This window comes from Crinia signifera, chromosome 1 (assembly GCF_055691185.1).
Source record: "Crinia signifera chromosome 1, ASM5569118v1, whole genome shotgun sequence".
In the NCBI taxonomy this organism is placed as follows: Eukaryota; Metazoa; Chordata; class Amphibia; order Anura; family Myobatrachidae; genus Crinia; species Crinia signifera.
The window spans coordinates 329,080,086-329,099,092 of NC_139217.1; the positions used below are offsets into that span (position 1 = coordinate 329,080,086).

At 42.4% G+C, this 19,007-nt stretch overlaps 1 protein-coding gene across 1 annotated transcript; it reads left to right on the top strand.

Annotated features, from left to right (window-relative positions):
- The first annotated feature begins 2,671 nt into the window (after positions 1-2,671).
- Positions 2,672-13,408, top strand: LOC146079201 (olfactory receptor 4E2-like). Its single transcript, XM_083186165.1, has 4 exons — positions 2,672-2,733; positions 9,145-9,984; positions 11,362-11,417; positions 13,365-13,408. The coding sequence occupies exons 1-4, from the start codon at positions 2,672-2,674 to the stop codon at positions 13,406-13,408; spliced, it is 1,002 nt and encodes a 333-aa protein (XP_083042291.1).
- Positions 13,409-19,007: the final 5,599 nt, after the last annotated feature.

A 19,007-nucleotide genomic window follows, 5' to 3' on the forward strand; every position in this document is an offset into this window, starting at 1 on the left:
TCAATGATCTGTGCATGGTTCTGTCAAATTCGCCTGTCAGAACCTGGTCTATTTTTTTTGCGATTTTTGGTAACATTTACCAAAAATCGCACCCTATTACATTTGCGAGTTGTATACTTTATAATGGGAAAACATCTGGATGCGAATTGAAATGTGACTAAAAATCGCACTTCTAAAAGTGCGATTTCGCGGTAAAAAGTGCGATTTTTTACCGCGATTTTCAACCTATTAAATGTGCGATTTTCGGAAAATGTGCGATGTCGGCCGTTTTTGACCAAAAATCGCACATGTCTAAAAAATCACACCCTATTACATTTCGCCCAGAGTCTATAAAAGCTCGGAGTCAGGAGAATTCGGCGCCATTTCACAGTGACACTTCCAGCTGTGCACAGCTCTGCAGTGGGGTCTGGGCATTGTACAGAGGGTGTTGTCAGTGTGCAGAGGGGTGTTGTGCAACTTGTGCAGAGGGGTGCAGTGCAGTCAGTGCAGAGGGGTGCTGTGAAGTGCAGAGGGGTGCAGTGCAGTCAGTGCAGTGAAAAACAGAGGGGTGGTGTTGTGGTTGTGCAGTGCAGACTTCAGAGGGGTTTGTGCTGTGCAGACTCAGAGGGGTGTTGTGCAGTGCAGAGGGGTATTGTGCAGTGCAGAGGGATTTGTGCAGTGCAGAGGGGTTTGTGTGGCAGTGCAGTACAGAGGGGTTTGTGTGCTGGGGTTTGTGCTGGGTTATATATTATATATATACCTAGTAATTGTAGTGGTCATGTGTTAGACAGGCTGTCAGTCAGTGTAGTGGGGTACAGTAGTACACAGGCAGGTTGCGTCAGCTTTTAATTTTTAATCGTTTTATCATTGTGGTGTGTGGTGTGCTGCACTGCAATCCAATACACCCTATACTACTGTCAGAACAAGTTCCGTGTGTGATTGTTCTGCCTTCATGGTCCACACAGTGTTATACAAGCCCCATCCATAAAAAAAATACAATATAAAAATAAATTTTGCTGTTACATAGTTACATAGTTACATAGTAGGTAAGGCTTAAAAAAAGACTTGCGTCCATCAAGTTCAACCTGGAGTAGGTTCTGATATTTTACAGACAGTTTATATTTCCTATTTGTACCCTTGGATGTTTTTATCCAGTAAATGTTTGTCTAATTTTGCCTTGAATGCATTTAATGAGCCAGCTGTTACCACCTCTCTGGGAAGAGAGTTCCAGAGTTTGACTGTTCTGACCGTAAAGAAATTCTTTCTACTAGCTGAATGAAATTTTTTTTCTTCTAATCTATACTCATGCCCTCGTGTCCTAGATTCCTTTCTATTAGAAAAGAGGGTGTGTGACAGTTCCTTATATTGGCCCTTGATATACTTGTACATGTTGAGCATGTCCCCCCTTAAATGTCTCTTTTCCAATGTAAATAGTCCCAAATTGCTTAATCTCTCCCCGTAGTTTAAATTCTCCATTCCCCTAATAAGCTTTGTTGCTCGCCTTTGGATTTTTTCTAATTGTATGATGTTCTTTTTGTAGTCTGGGGCCCAGAACTGCACTCCGTACTCGAGGTGAGGTCTCACCAATGCTTTATACAGTGGCATAATTACCCTTGAGTCCCTAGTTTCCATTCCCCTCTTAATACATGCCAGAATTGTGTTGGCCTTTTTTCTAGCTACATTACAATGGGCACTACATCTCAGTTTGCTGTCTATTTGGACTCCTAGATCCTTTTCAAGTATGGAATTACCCAGTTCCTCTCCGCTAAGGTTGTAACTTGCACACTGGTTATGTCTCCCAAGGTGCATAACCTTACATTTATCGACATTGAACCTCATCTTCCATTTTTTTGCCCACTCATCTAGAATTGCAAGATCATTTTGAAGCATGGTGATATCTTCTGATGATTTGATGACTTTGCTAAGTTTTGTATTGTCCGCAAAGATGGATACATTGCTGAGTAATCCTATCCCAATATCATTAATAAAAATGTTAACTATTCTTTATTTTTTTGGTGTATACTGCACCCCAATAGTATACACCATAAGTTCTGTGTGTGATTGTTCTGCCTCCACGCAGCGTTATACAAGCTGCACATTACAACAATAAAAATGTAAAAAAAAAATCTCTTTATTGTTTGTACAGTATGTTCTGCACCCATACTATACTGTCAGAAGTTCCCTGTGTTAATAACCAGCCAGCTTGCTGCAGACCTTGGCCTAAATTGAATAAAAACAACATTGTGATCTGTAAAGTGGTCAAAATTTTCTGGAAAGGAATAGAAATTAATGTTATTGAGGTTAATATGACTCTAAGGACAAAAAAACGCAAAATTAAGAAATTTGGGCGTTTTTGACCATTGTTTTAAAAAATCCAAATCCAAAGATTTCACCGCTGTTTGACAAAGCCAAATCCAAATCCCGGCGACAAATCCGAATCCCGGCACTCATTTCTAATTTCTTTACCTTAAATGTTGCCTATTTTGTTATGTGCCTTGGGTAAAAGTGGTGCTCTTTGTAACATTTTCTAATAACTGACACCAAATCTAATTTACAGTATGTATAACGGTTCTGAATATCATTCATTCTCTAAAGGCCCCCATATACTACAGCGATTTGGGCAAATTTCACCCCTTCCCAGTGTATCCGGCAGAGAAATTGTCCCAAATCAGATGCCTTTAATGCCCCCTCAATGTCCGCGGTCCTGTGCGCATTGAACCTGAGTCAGAGGGTCAGACTTCAGAGAAGAGCCAGGTAAGAGTGCAAACAGAGGTAAGAAAAAGTAAAGAAGAGTTGACAGGATCTACTTTTATGCTTCCTGACCTCCCTAGTCTCCCCTGTTGGAAGACCATTGCAGGGGGAATATGGGGGTCCATCACATTGAGATTCATGTCTGAAGTGTGAGAGATGTAGTTTGTGGCAGTGATACTGAATTCACAGATATTCAAGGTATTGTTCTGGTCAAGATGCACAGAGCAGGGTGGTATTCTTATATTTAGCCAAAAGATGTCACTGTTGAGTCACCTAAGCGATCTCATTGCATCATGCATATTAACTAACGATTAGCAATTTAAGCTATGATCTGGTATTTTTTGAGCTATTGCTTGAAATAATCTAACAGATATTCTCCCTTTGCTGAAGCATTCCTAGGCAATTACAATATACGACAGAATTAGTTGTGTTGTGTTAGTGCGGGTATGCAGATAATAGTAAAAAGAGTATTATACTTACCTGAATCCAGTATGGTTAAGGTCTGTCCGAGTCACAGGCACAAGGTTCTGACGCTCCTGAGTGCGCGTTTCGGGGAAATTTACTAAAGGAAATTTGTAAAAAAATAGGTGTATTTGTATCCAGAAATACACTTATTTTTGACATTTACTATCCCGAAAATACGGCAATTCGTAGTTGTATTGATGTACTTTCAATACAAATACGAATTGCCGTATTTTCGGGATAGTAAATGTCAAACATAAGTGTATTTCTGGATACAAATACACCTATATTTTACAAATTTCCTTTAGTAAATTTCCCCCTTTGTATCAAATAGGCTTGTTCACCAAGTAGCAGGCAGATATTTTGAACCATTGTACTATACGACACAATGGTGGAATGTAGCAATGGGCAAATTGTACATGTCTATAAAATTTCTAAGCCTATCAAATTTATATTTTCCAATATATTTATAATCACTGCAGAAGGTCTGTCCTGTGTTCTCTATACACTTGCTGTGGAAGACTGGGCATACACAATGATGGCTCCAATTCAATAGAGATCGGACAGCTTTTGAAGCTGGTAACCTGATGTCAGGGGTATGGGTTAGAACAAAACGACAGGGGGCGTCGGATGCAGCTGTGGGGATGCAGATACTATAGAGTAGGAAGGGGGTGGGGTACAATTACGTGTAAAGTAAATGAATGTATAATGACTCTCATGGGGCCTACACACGGGGCAATGTGCAGCGGATCGGGGCCACGGATCGCTATGCCCCTATAGACACAGTGACGTAGGGGCATTTTCTTATCGATCTAGTGAGATTGATTAGAAAATGCCCCTAAATCGATAAGTGTATAGGTCCCATCAGAGTCAGCCAAGATTAATAAAACAAACAAAGGGTCAAAATTTCAAAGTGATTTAGGGGTAGATTTTTAAGCTCGGTGAAGTGATAAAGTGGCCTGTCATTTTTCAAACCAAGCCTATAGCTTCACAGTTAGGAGCTGATTGGCCGGTAATAAAAAACAGACAGTTTATCACTTCACCGAGCTTAATAAATCTGCCCCTGAGTTAGGAATTTTTTTCCACATACACCTCACATGAAAAAGAAGCATCAGGAAGGGCATGTGCAAGCAATTTTAAAAAAATATTACCCCCTTATATCAATAGGCGAATCTAGAATTATGGTAATGGGTGGTCCCACATCTAGACATAATAGCAGGGGGACCTTTGCACGGCGTAGCCGCATCATAAAAAGGGGTGTGGTATTACACTTTAGACCATACACAGTAATGCCCATTACACATTTTAGCAAACTCCGTAATACCCATTACACATAAAGCCACACGCCATAATGCCAATTACACATAAGGCCACACACCATAATGCCCATTACACATTGTGCCACACATCATGATGCCCATTACATACTATATAACATGCCCATTACATATTTGGCACATAAGTGCTGCTTACCTACGTACTCATTGCTAGGGGGTTCTTGCTTGATGGCACCATAGTACCCATTACACATGATGCCGCACACCATAGTACCCATTACACATGATGCTGCACACCATAATACCCATTACACATGATGCTGCACAGCATAGTACCCATTACACATGATGCCGCGGACCATAGTACCCATTACACATGATGCTGCACACATAACGTCCCTTACGCATGATGCTGCACACATAATGTCCCTTACGCATGATGCTGCACACCGTAATTCCCCTTACGCATTAAGCCACACATTATGCGTAATGCCCTCACATACCGCCACTTGTAGCGTCCCTTAAGCAATGCCCCCAAAAGTGCCACTTACTGTAAATTTTTATATGAGCCTTCGCTGCTGCAGGGAGAGATGGAGAGCGGTGCAGCTGCTTCTATGGGGAGAGGAGCAGAGCGCAGAGCACGCTCCCACTCCCCTCCTGGTGTCCCCTCTAGCCGAGTGGACATTTGGAATATTGTGCGCACTGTTGTTGTGCGTGATGTCGGGGGAGCACGCCGGGCGCCGGCACCACATGATTAAAGGGGGGGGGCGGGCTGAGGTGAAAGCGGGGAGAAGAATTGGAGCAGAAGCTGCAGGGGTGACAGTCATTGACAGCTGGGCAGAGAGCAGGGGGCTGCCCGGCTGTATTCAGAGCACTGCAGGTCACGGCTGTTTGAAATAATACCCCTTTCACAACAGAAAATGCAGGGATTTACCCGGGAATATGGTCCCAGGATCATGCAGGGACATTCCCAGGCTGACCCCTTATACACCAGCCTAGTCCCTGCATTTTCTGGTGTGAGGGGAGAGACAACCACTCACCTATCCCTACCCCCCTTTAACTAACCAGCTATATCTTCTGAACCAACTGACCCATTTACATGAGACCAGTATCATATTGAAGAACTTTTGAGTTGGCTTTGAATGATTTGGGTCCCGTGAAACTGGGCTGTTTGGTTCCAGAGAAATCTGCCCTCAAAGAACATAAACAATCATGAAATTATATTTAAAAAATGAAAAAAAAAAAACGGTTTAACCTCAATATCCCTGGAACCAATTAACCTATATGGATCCAGCCTGGTATTAGATTGAAGGCCCAGCGATTTGGGCTTGACTGAGATCAACCTCGAACTTCAGTGATGCAGAAGGGGGAACTGGCAGCCGTTGAACTGGGTGGGAATTAGTGGGTCCCATGTTATCCATAGGGAAAACGTTCCAGCTTTGCCTGGCAGTATCTCCGGTTCCCAGGGGGCTCATTGGAAAGCCCCATCGCTCAGCTATAAGATGGGCTAATGGGTGGTCCTGTGCACCCCCGGACCACTCCCTAGATTCGCCTATGCCTATATCTCAAAAACTATGAGGCCTATAGAAGAAATATTTTGCATGGGTTAATATAATAACGTGTTAGTATCAAATGTACAAAGCATCATGAAAATCTGAGTTGGTGGATGTCATGGCTGGTTGTACTGACATGGAGTGACCCATAATCTAATTAGAAATAGGTTTTTCTATCGAGAGAATCGCCATATACAGTATCCATTTACTTCCCGTACATTTACATGGAAATATACACAGCAAAATATATACCTAAATTCACACTAATTTGCACAATGTATATAATTATTTATTATAGAAATCATAGTTGACCAATGCAGTTTATGTATTTAAAGTTTTGCCTTTTAAACTTCTTTTTAGCACAACTTAAAAACTGAACTAAGTAAACGAAACTTTAGCTAGTGTTTTAGTTGTTTAGATGTGTTACCCAAGAGTGTATATTTGACTTCAAATGAGGAAGAACTTTTTATTATAGTATGATAATAATATAATTAGAAACGAGGGAGTTACTGATAACAGCACACTGTAGAATAAACTTGTGTTAATTCACAGGAAATGTTTTCCCAATGGACATGGTGATAAAATAAAACAGGTGCATTCTCAGTATGGACCGTATATGGCAGTCATATACAGATCGATGTTGCAAGGGACGATATCTGTGGAATAGGATTTTGGATTGTGACATTAAACACAATGAATGGGTAAGTACTATATATTAATCAACTTGTAACCTCCAATCTTTCATTTCTGACTGTATATGTTTTTGATATATGCTTTGAAAAATAAAGTTTTCTAAAGAATTCAAGGAACTAAAATGTTTGTTATATCTCATTAGCTATTTTACAATGTTTTAGTATTTTTTTTACATAAAAGAAGCAGTTAATGTATATATTTTATTAGTTGTATGGCCAGAAAATCTAATTCATGATATTTGCATTCATAATATTTTATTAAAACTAAAGCACACACAAGGGCGGGAAACAGAGGGCTAACAAACGTTACCTAATTGTAGATTTACAGTCACAAAATAAGAAGTCACATATACCTGTAAATACACATATACCTGTTGTTTACAAAAGATGTAAATACATATCAGATTCTACCCTGACATTACAGCTATGCACATATGTAAGCGCTAATGGCTTTGAGAACTGGTACTTTTCTATACCCTCAGCCTTCTTTTGTTACAGATGCTTCTATTTTCAGCTCCATATAGTACATATTTTGATATTACTAACAGATTATCATGCGTTTTACTAATTTTGCTGTAAAAAGCCAATTCCTGAGTTGGTGTTCATTTATCAATATTATCTTTACTATAATAATGCGATTAATGTATTTTCACACCTTTTCATTTTAGTATCACCTAAATTTACTAAAGTGCAATTGGAGGAAAATTAGCAAGGGCCTGATTCATGTTTGTAAGTAAAGAGAAAAAAACAAGTTACTTTGTGTCTGGAATAAGCCATGCTGCATTTACATTTTTCCTGTGCAGGTTAATTACTGTCTACTTTTGCAGGTGGAAAAAGGGTAAGGTGGGTAATCCCCACACAACTAGCAGAAATGACACTGTGATAAATTAAACCAACGTATCCATGGATAAGTATAATTGTAAATGTACAGTGATGTTGGAGGTGCTTCTGGAACTAGAACTTCCAAATTTTCCAAAACAAATTTCGACTGAAAGAGTTCACTCAAAAGAAGAAAATTCCTTTGTGGAGCACTCATTTTTGATTAGTTAGAAATATGAAATATAGCATTTTATCCTTTCGTAAACCTATTTTAAACGCAAGGATTAAAAGCTATGTGTTACATTTATAACTAATAACTAACTATATCTAATGTATAACTAATCAAAAGAGAGTGCTCCACAAAGGAACTTTCTGCTTTAATATAATAAATACCAGAGGGAGTCCTGTAATAAAGTATTATTGAGAAATCATTATTCAGGCTACCCACTGGTTCCTCTACCTTTGCACAGCCTACTTTGCCTGCTGGCAGTGAAGGATGAGCTCAGATCTGGATCTGGAACATGTTTGTCTGAGAGATACTGGCTGATCACTGTATAAAAAACGAGAATCGGTGGGCTCCGGTCATCTGTTCCTGAGCTCCTATGTGACTCCGGTCATCATTTTACTTCCGGAGCTTGGAGTTCTGTTGCTATAGTTATATTATTTTATTTAAATAATAACAATGTCTTAATAATATATTTAAAACATATGCAGTGCTATTGAAAAGATAGATAGACTCTTCCTATAATTACCCCTGGCTCCGATGATGACTTCCGCGTCCATAACAGATCATCTAGGATGAGTCACGGGGAGAAGAACAATATATATAATTAATAAATAGAATGATGCAGTCGATTAAAATTATTAGACATTAATAAACATATATAAGAAGATAAAAAAAACATTGTTGTTCCACATGAAAGGTCAATATGAAGAAAGCTAATTAGCAGGCTTACAAATATGCGCAACAATATGTTGATGTACAACAGTGTTCTGGTTTTAACCCTAATACTATATGATCTGCTATGTTCCCCAGTAATAACAGCTGTCAGTCCAGATAGGTCCTACCCCATTAGGGATATTTACCAGTCTTTAGATATTAAGGTCCAGACAGTCCTTAGTAAGATGATTTTCATCGGTTTGGCTTCTGGAGTTGCAGGGTGCTACCGCAAAAATCTGAAGCTTCCTGCAGCTTCCTGGAGGGTAGGCAATTATGCTCTATTTCCACTGAGTAATTAATGGTCAAACTGTCAGAAAACTGCATATATATATATAATTGCCATTTCTTTTTTTATTTTATTTTTTGGGACTTTTTTTTTTTACATGGTTTGGTGTATTTTAGTTGTGAGGAAAATATGAATAGTATGCTGTGTCTCAATAATTATGTCATACTGTAATTTGAACACATTATTGAATAAACCGGAACCAACTGACATTTACTAACTCTTTCTCATTATACATTATAGATAATATGGCATTGGATTCATTTAATAACATATCAGAGAGCCATGTGAACTCACAGAAATCCCATATTTTTGGCACTACTATCGGTAAACATAATACAACTGAAGTGATAGAATTTGTTTTTGTGGCTTTCACCTTTCCCCACAGCCTGCAATATGCTATGTTCTCACTGTTTCTGCTGTTATACACTTTGCTTCTTTGTGGGAATATTTTAATCATGTTTACTATAAGAACAGATTATCATCTCCACAACCCAATGTACTTCTTCCTGGGTAAACTGTCTTTCATTGATCTTTGCTACTCATCTGTAACTGTACCAAAGATGTTGGTAGACTTCCTTTCTGACAGGAAATCCATTTCATTTAATGGCTGCATCACTCAACTGTATTTCTTTCACTTCTTTGCCTGTGCAGAATGTTTTATATTTATAGCTATGGGTTATGACCGCTATGCAGCCATCTGCAAACCACTGCAGTATTCCACCATCATGAGTAAACAGCGGTGTCTCTGGATGGTAGCTGCAACATGGGCCACTAGCTTTGTGCACTCCAACATCCAGACTACACTGACTATGGGGCTGCCATTTTGTGGCCCTAATGAAATAAACAGTTTCTTTTGTGACATCCCACCTCTAATAAGACTGGCATGTACTGACACAACCATGATCGATGCTATGATAGTGACCAACAGTGGTATTGTATCACTTGGCTGCTTCCTGGCTGTCCTAATATCTTATGTTGGCATTGGTAAGGCAATCTTTAAAATACGGAACGCTGAAGGCAGACGTAAGGCCTTTTCAACTTGTGTGTCCCATCTTACAGTGGTAACTTTTTTCTTCGGTCCCTGCGTCTTCATTTATATGAGACCATCCAAAACCTTTCAAGCAGATCAATTAGTGTCTGTGTTTTACACGATCATAGCACCAATGTTAAACCCCATCATCTATACTCTGAGGAATGAGGAAATGAAGATATCCATGAAAAAACTGTGGGGGAGAAAAACTAAATACATGTAGCATGATCATGGGAAGACTTGCTGCGTATGGCATGCTGCATGCTACACTTTATATATTTGAAAGCCTACAGGAAGGCAACATATACAGTAGCTTAGCATTGCTGATAGAGCAATAGTTTCCAGTCCAGTCATAGAGCTTGTGTAACAACATGCTCAGTTTCTCATATTTAAAAAAATATATTTATACATTTTGCAAGGTGCCTTCTGTATTAGGTAAACTTGTAATTTAGCTTTCTAATGCTATGGAAAAAATAAATTGTTCTCAACATTTTCCTTGTCTCCTCTCATCCATTAGTCCCCTTCTCTGGAGTGTCATGTCAATCTGCAAATAAAATGGCATTATTCAACTCAAATTTCTCTAACCTGCTCACGAGCAGTGCTGCCCCCCCCCCCCCCCTGACATATAACTTCTCCGGCTGCTCCCCCTTATGGGAACCTTTCCTTTACACAACCCCCCACTGCTTCTCCCTCTTGCTAATTCCTATTATGTCCTTGATCTGGCATTACACTTTAACTTTAAAATTTAATCTATCTACCGTGACAATTCCCTTCAACCTCCATTGCACCAGAGACTTTTCTCCCAACTCCTTTCCTCTTTAATGCAGGAGCAGACGTGAGTTCTTAAACTCCGGTAGCATTCTGAAAAATGCGTCCTAAGTCTACGGACTTGCTGACGGTGGCATCACGTTGATGAGTTGGCACTGATACGGCATTGGGTGGGCACAGTGTAAACAATGCAGTCATGTCCTGTACCATTTGTGGTGTGGCTCAAGGTGGCTGGCATCACACACAGCTGCTGTTACTCAAAACATGGCTGTCCTGTGCCTGCCTTGCCCTGTGCTGGGCGGTTCCCCACATGTTAGCATTCTGAGTTGTAGTTTTGCGATTTTTTGCAAAACTACAACTCATGCTGTATCAGGCCCACTGGCCATTACTACAGACCAGATGTATCAAGCTTCAAAAGGTGATAAAGTGAAGAGTGATAAACAACCAGCCAATCAGCTCCTAAGTGTCATGTTACAGACTGGATTTGAAAGTGGCAGTTAGGAACTGACTGGCTGGTTGTTTACCACTTTATAACTTTTTAGAGCTTGATACATCTGGCCCTACATCTTTATATAAATGTTGTAGCTAAGCTGCATCTTATTGATATTCCCAAAGGCTGAAGCACCTAACCATCGATGTATATACAAAGAAACACTGTCAGTTTAATTGGCCAAATCATCCTATAAGGCACCAGCTCTATGGAATGCACAGAATGTCTTCTTATTTAAACACAGTGGTTAAACACAGTGGTTAAAACTGACATGACTGTGACATGCCCTCTGCTGGTAGCCAATTACCACCCAGGATAGCCCAACACATTTTATGGATATCCATGCAATTTCCAGCTATGCCTCTGTGTGGTAAACATTACGGCCCATGTGCAGTTCAGCTCAAATGTATGCCACTGAATGAAGGAATTCTCTGTTTCCATTGCCAAATTATCCATATTGCGTAAATACCACATGTAATTAGCAAACTCAATTTGAAGCTGCAAAATAAATATACATCTCAAACAAGGAGAAAAGTGGAACAAGCTTTATTAACTTTGTTTACTATTAAAATGTAACTTGTATTATAAAGTTTCAAACTGCCCAAATGCAAGTGTACATTAAGATTAAATTAAGGTTAAGCTTGACCGTGGGTCAGTAAATTCTAGATTCGCAACTACACTATAGTCCTTTTTACCCAATGACCGCATACCGATCTAAAAGGAGACACTATAGTCAGTATATCTGTGCTACTGAACATAGAGGATCAGGACTCTGCCATGTCATTGGCCGGAATTAGTGAGCACCTGGTAACTGCTTCATGTGACTGTATTACTTATTGATGCCCCTGCTTTCATTTTAACTATTCTGATTACAGTTGTATTCTTTTCTTATATGGACCTGAGTTACTGAAAGAGCCCTTTCATTTGATGGCAGTAATAACGGGATCACTTTCCATGCAGGCAACAACAGAAGATGGATTGAAATGATATACGAAAAAAAAATCAATAATGTATATCTGCAGGAATGTGTTAATTGCAAAGAAGTAATATAACTGCAGCGGACACACAAGCAGATGATAATAAAACAAGGGCCAAGAGAACCCTCATACCAAGTATGAGGAATCAGAGGAAGAAGGAGGGCCAAGTGCAAGTAGAGAGTTCATTGACCAAGAATCACCAGCTGTGGGCAGTGGGGTGTAGCAACAAGAATACTTTGCATTGTTTGGAGATGGAGAAGCTCCTTATGACCAGTGGTGAAAGTGTCTGTACGCCTACCCACACTGGTGGTTGGGGTATAGAGATATACCAACCTATGAGGAAGCAAAATCTAATGATGACATTCATATGCATATTTTTGAGCCATTAATTGTGTTCCATTGAATTAAATAAGCAGAATGGGCCAAATATCTGGTGCCCAATCTTATGGAAAAGATAGCTGCAAGAAGGATTTAAGGCCCATTATATTATATAGCTGAGAGAGGGTGGTCACCATATGCCATGCTTCTTTGATCTGGAGTTCTTTAAGTTCCCTATCTAATAGTAGGGCTTCTACTGGATATTCCCGGTCTATGAAATCAATTTCCATCATTTAATTTGCTTTGCACCATATTTTAATGGATTAGAACAGGAGTGGAGGGTCTGAGGCCAATTTATTACCCTGTAAGATCCTGTATAACGGGGTTTTGCCTGGAGACGAGGAGGTCACTAGAGCTATGGCCATGTCACTACCGTGTGCCTCTTGGTCTAGCCATGAGCTTAACTGTGTTAACTGGGCAGCTATATAATACCTTCTTATATCTGGTAAACCCAAGCCGACCTCCCCACTCGCCCTCATTAGATTATTTAACTGAATTTTAGGTCGCGCCCCGTTCCAAATGAATGAGAAGATAATACTGTTCAGTTTTCTAAATATTTAGAGGGAGGTAAATTGGTGAGTGTTGAATCACGTATAAGAATTTGGGAAGGACCGCCATCTTGACCAGGTTAATCCTGCCTGATCTTATCAATGGCAGTTTCTTCCAGGACTTTATTTTTTTCCCAAGCCAAATTTTTTGCAGTTCTTGACGACTTGGCAGGGATGGACCTGAAGCATCTACCTGATGGGAGAATATCAAACAAGTTATGGCCAACAATAAAAAAGTATAACAAAAAAATCAACTTTTAGTAAATATATACCTTCTGATATACTGTAGATTACCAGTAGTTGGCAGGTTCGGACGCCACAAGATGCTTCACTTGTTTTGTTTGGCATGAAATGCAGTGCAGTCACAGCTCCTGATATACTGTAACTATGCTATTATGGTTTATTTTCTCCCAGGCATTAGTATACCCCAAAGAGCCTTCATCAGAGATGGTAGGTAAAGAAATGTCCTGGTTTAGACCACCCTATTCATTCAGTAATAATGTTCTTATTGGCTGCATACAGATTCCATTAATGGTCATCATTCCTGTTCTATGTTAAGCATTAAGTATTTCATTATCATGCTCCTTTAATAATCTTTAAATATACTCAGCATACCATAGAGAATAGCTTTTTAGAAAGGTTACCTTTAAAATATGTTTTATTTTTCAATTCAAATAATTTAATTTAGATTTATTTCACGTTGCCTGTTGGCATTTTGACAATGTCTATATTGTAATTGTCATAACCATTTGCCTATATCCTGTTGTGTTTAGAGTACTGGAGGTTTTTTTTCGGTACTTCTGTAGTTTCACGGCGCCGGAAGTGCAGAGGCTCGCGTGCCGCTCTAGCTATGAAACTTGGCAGCCTGCCAGAGGCTCTGTTTCACTGTCCGCGTGCCGCTCTAGCTCTGTCTGACTGAGCTTGTGCCGCTCTAGCTAGACGTAAACAGCGTAGTGGCCGGCCAGCAGCAGCAGCGGCGCTGCCCAGGCGCTGACAGGTCAATGTCACTGTGGCACTTGAAGTTCCACAGTGAAATAGGCAGCGCCTGGGCACCGCTGACAACGAGGGTATGTTAAAGTGGACACCCTGGCACAGCGATGCCGGGGCTTCTAAACTGTACGCGAGATTCAGACGCAACTGCGTCTGAATCTCGAGTCACATAGATAGCCGCTAAGAAGCCGGAAAGCCTGGATTCAGACGTGGCCCTAGGGGAACACTATTGAAACCCACCCTCAGTGCCACTAGTGGACGCCACAGCTGTGGACTGTGTAAATCCCACTATCCACGCCCACCTGATGCGTGGCGAGCGGCGGCGGTATGCGTCCTACGACCTTTTCATACCCCCACTATCCACGTCGGCGTGGAGTTGAGAATAGATAAGTGTGGCGAGCGCAGCGAGCCACCGAGCCCGAAGCGGGGCAAGCGCAGCGAGCCCCGCGAGGGGACGCGGATACCTTCACAGCTATCCGCGTCCCCTCGCGGGCTTCACAGGTGTCAGCGTCCGCTCGCCACGCACCGAGTCCGAAGCGAGGCGAGCGGATGCTGACACCTGTGAAGCCCGCGAGGGGATGCGGATAGCTGTGAAGGTATCCGCGTCCCCTCGCGGGGCTCGCTGCGCTCACCACGCTTCGGGCTCGGTGGCTCGCTGCGCTCGCCACACTAATCTATTCTCAACTCCACGCCGACGTGGATAGTGGGGGTATGAAAAGGTCGTAGGACGCGTACCGCCGCCCCTCGCTGCGCTCGCCACGCTTCGGGTGGGCGTGGATAGTGGGATTTACACGGTCCACAGCTGTGGCGTCCACTAGTGGCACTGAGGGTGGGTTTCAATAGTGTTCCCCTAGGGCCACCTAAACTTCTTAGCGGCTATCTATGTGACTCGAGATTCAGACGCAGTTGCGTCTGAATCCCGCGTACAGTTTAGAAGCTCCGGCATCACTGTGCCGGGTGTCCACTTTAACATACCCCCGTTGTCAGCGGTGCCCAGGCGCTGCCTATTTCACTGTGGAACTACAAGTGCCACAGTGACATTGACCTGTCAGCGCCTGGGCAGCGCCGCTGCTGCTGCTGCTGGCCGGCCGCTACGCTGTTTACGTTTACGTCCTGCTAGAGCGGAACAAGCTCAGTCAGACAGAGCTAGAGCAGCACGCGCACAGTGAAACAGAGCCTCTGGCAGGCTGCCAAGTTTCATAGCTAGAGCGGCACGCGAGCCTCTGCACTTCCGGCGCCGTGAAACTACAGAAGTACCTTTTTTTCTTTCACAGTACTGTATTCTATATTTTTTTTTATAAAGTAAAGGACATTGTTATGCCTATTTGAATGCATGCATTTCATTGTTAGCAAGAATAGTTTAGCAGATCAGTAAATCTAAAATACAAGTTGCCTTATAATAAATATGTAATGAACTAAACTTAGTTATATATGTTAGCCAGGTCCTTTTCATTTGTCAGCTTGCATCTGAGAGCTACATACTGTAAGTGACAGCAGTTCCTGAACGCTGACTGCCCCAGATAATATCACTGTGTCTCTAACTGCACAGAAGTACAGAGCAGTGTCTTCAGGCTCTGCGCAACTCTTCTCTAAACTCGTTGTTCTCTCATCTGGATTTGCTGACATCGAAAACGTCCCAGCTTCTCTTGTGCCATCAAATCCACTACCAAGAAATTCAATCCTTCCATGGATATTTTTTTTGTACCAGAACATGGTGTCCTTACTGGTAACATTCTGGTAGCATGAGATCGTCACTTGTTCTCCTTCATTTACTCTAATCTGTTCATCCTGGAACACCTTACATTGGGACATTGCAAGCACTGAAGTAAGAAAGGGAAATAACTCAGTTCCAAATTTATGACTGGCCACACAAATGGACACAAAGGGCCAAATGTAATAGGGTGAGAGTTTCAGAAAGTGAGAGATTTTGGGAGAGTTTTCCCATTTTTTTTAAAGCAGCAATCAATTACATGGCAACATCAACCTGGTTTTGAAAATAAGTGCATGGAATGAATACCAAGAAAATCAAGGAAATATCTGACTTACCTATGATAAAATGATAGGATGAAATTAGATAATGCATGGCAGACGTAGAGCTGTCTGTTCTGCTGTATCTTTTGTCTGTATGACAGGTGTAATTAGCATGCACTGCTGATCACTTCCTGTCTCATTAAAAGCCTCTCATGCTGCAATGGTAGTCTTTTACAGTACATCAGTTTTGTAACTCATCTAGTTATCATATAAACATACAGTATTATAGGTTTAACACAGGAAATGATAATAAAAGTAGCAACTCCTTAGTGTAGGAGGAGGGCTGCCGCTGCCCACAATGCTAGCCCCACCTCCACTGCTGCCGCTGATTCCCACCACGGTCCCAGGACTGGCACATGCAGTGGTGTAACTAGGTGCCACAGTGCCCAGAGTACCCCCCCCCCCCCCGATTTGTAGTAGGAGGGGCTCTTGCTCGGTGACAAGGGGGCGCGGCTTTACATTTAACCGCACACCGTAATGCCCATGGCACATTTTAGCAGACTTTGTATTATCCATTACACATAAAGCCACACGCTGTAATGCCAATTACACATAAGGCCACATATGATGCCCATTATATACTATATAACAAACCATAATGCCCATTACACATTTGCCACATAAGTGCCACTTACCTTCATGATCGATGCCAGGGGCTTCATGCTTGATGCCAAGGGGCTTCATACTCATTGCCAAGGGGCACTTAAATTGCTCATTGCCAAGGGGGAATACATCCTGCTCCCACATCCGCCCAGCTTTCCCGTTCCCCGCTGTTCCCGGCTGAGCCAGAGCTCAAGTCTCCCGCTGGACCGCTAGCCAATAGGCACTCGCCGTAATGCCAATTACACATAAGGCCACACATGATGCCCATTACATACTATATAACAAACCATAATGCCCATTACACGTTTGACACATAAGTGCCACTTACCTTCATGCTCGATGCCAGGGGCTTCATGCTCGATGCCAAGGGGCTTCATGCTCATTGCCAAGGGAAACTTAAATTGCTCCTTGCCATGGGGGACTTAAATTGCTTGTTGCCAAGGGGGACTTAAATTGCTCGTTGCTAAGGGGGACTTAAATTGCTCAATGCCAAGAGGGAATACAGCCCGCTCCCCCATCCGCCCAACTTTCCCACTCCCCGCTGTGCCCGGCTGAGCCAGGGCTCAATTCTCCCACTGGACCGCTAGCCAATAGGCGCTCGCAGTCCAGCAGCCAATGCTGCTTCTGATTGGCTGCTGGACCGAAAGCACCTATTAGCTAGCGGTCCAGCGGGGGACTCTGTCTCCAAGCCTGGCACAGCAGGGTAGGGAATGGGGAGTGGCAGGGGCGTAACCAGAACTTTAAGGGCACCATTGCAAAATCTTGACAGGGCCCACTCAATACACCCACACTCACCATTGTCTCTACGATGCCCCATAGGGGGCAGAGGAAAGAGTGAGGTTAGTGATAGAAAAAGAAGGTGTCAGGGAAACTGAGTAGAGAAAGAGAGACATAGCAGTAGTCAGAGAGAGAGATTCATGGAAAAAATGGGAATGAGAGAAATAAAGAGGAGAGAGAGAGAAAATGTCAGGGAGGAAGAGAGAGAAAAAGAGGGGCACAAGATACAGTGAGTGTCAGGGAGAGACAGGCAGAGAGAGGGAGACACCCAGAGAAAAAGAGTGGGAGTGTCAGGAAAAGAAAGGGGGAGAGACAGAGAGTGAGCGTGGCGGGAAGAGAGAAAGGCAGTGCCAGGGGTGAGAGAAAGCAGAGGGGGACAGGGGGAAAGGGTGAAAGAGAGAGGGGGTCAGGAAAGATGACATGGGAGAGAGAAAGAGAAAAGTGATAAAAAGGGGGAGGCAGCTAAACAGAGGCGAGAGATGATGTGGGGAAAAAGAGATGAGAGGTGGGGCTTCTGAGTTCGGTGCCGGATGAAGTACCAACAGGGGGATCCCGACAGTCGGTAGTCGGTATCCCAATGTCAGAATCCCAACTGCCGGTGCTACAACAGGGGGATCTCAACTCACAGGGGCTATTCTCCCTTAGAGACCCCATAGAAGGAGAACAGAACCACCAAGCCCGCAGCATTGCGAGCGCAGCGAGTCAGTAGCCCGACTGTCGGAGCACCGGCAGTTGGGCTACTGACCATCGGGATCCCCGCTGTCGGAGCGCCATACCACACCCTTCTGGGTTTAAGGGGTCGCATAAGCGGTGTTAGGTAAACTGCACATGTGCCGGACTCATTATGCAGGAAACATTCGGCACTCGCACTGCAGAGCAGCGTACTTGATTGACAGACAGAGGGAATATTGGGGAGAAAAAAGATGGAGCGCTTTTCTCCATTTAAAAAATAGCCTCATTCATTGTAAACAAGAATAGGAGAATGTGGTGTTGTTCTCACAGAAAATGTCACAGTAATTATATGTTAGTTATTCCCAGAGATTATTGTACAGTTATATTATGGAACTCATACACTGTGCCACTCAAAGCACAGTAATACAATCCCGTGTCTGTCATGCTGACATCAGAAACTGTCAAGGAGATAACTTTCTTCTTTGTCTCACGTTTTGCTGAAAACTTAGCATAAGATTTGACTTCTTCTGATGATTCAAAATTTCTTATAATGCACAGTGGACTTTTACCAGGATATTGAACATACCAAAAGAGATAGGGAGATATATCTGTTGTGTCATATTCACAATCTAGAGTGATCGGCGCTTTAGCTTCTGCAATTATCGCTGGTTGTGACTGTGTGACACTTTCTGATCTACTGGTTCCTGTTGTAAAAGAGAGAATAAGAATTAAGGTGGAGACACCGAGAAGAAATGTTTTCTATAAATCAGCATTACTGTGAAATTACCTGCTAAGGAAATATAGATCATTGTACACAGCCATAAGGCCCCCATACACTAGCCGATTTTGGTCAGATTTCAGCCAGATCAGTCGGATCTGGCCGAAATCGGACCAAAATCGGCTAGTTTTGATGTCCCCTCAGATCCGATGCGCGGTCCCGTGCGCATGGGATCTGCGTCGGGTGGTCGGACCTGCTGCACGTCC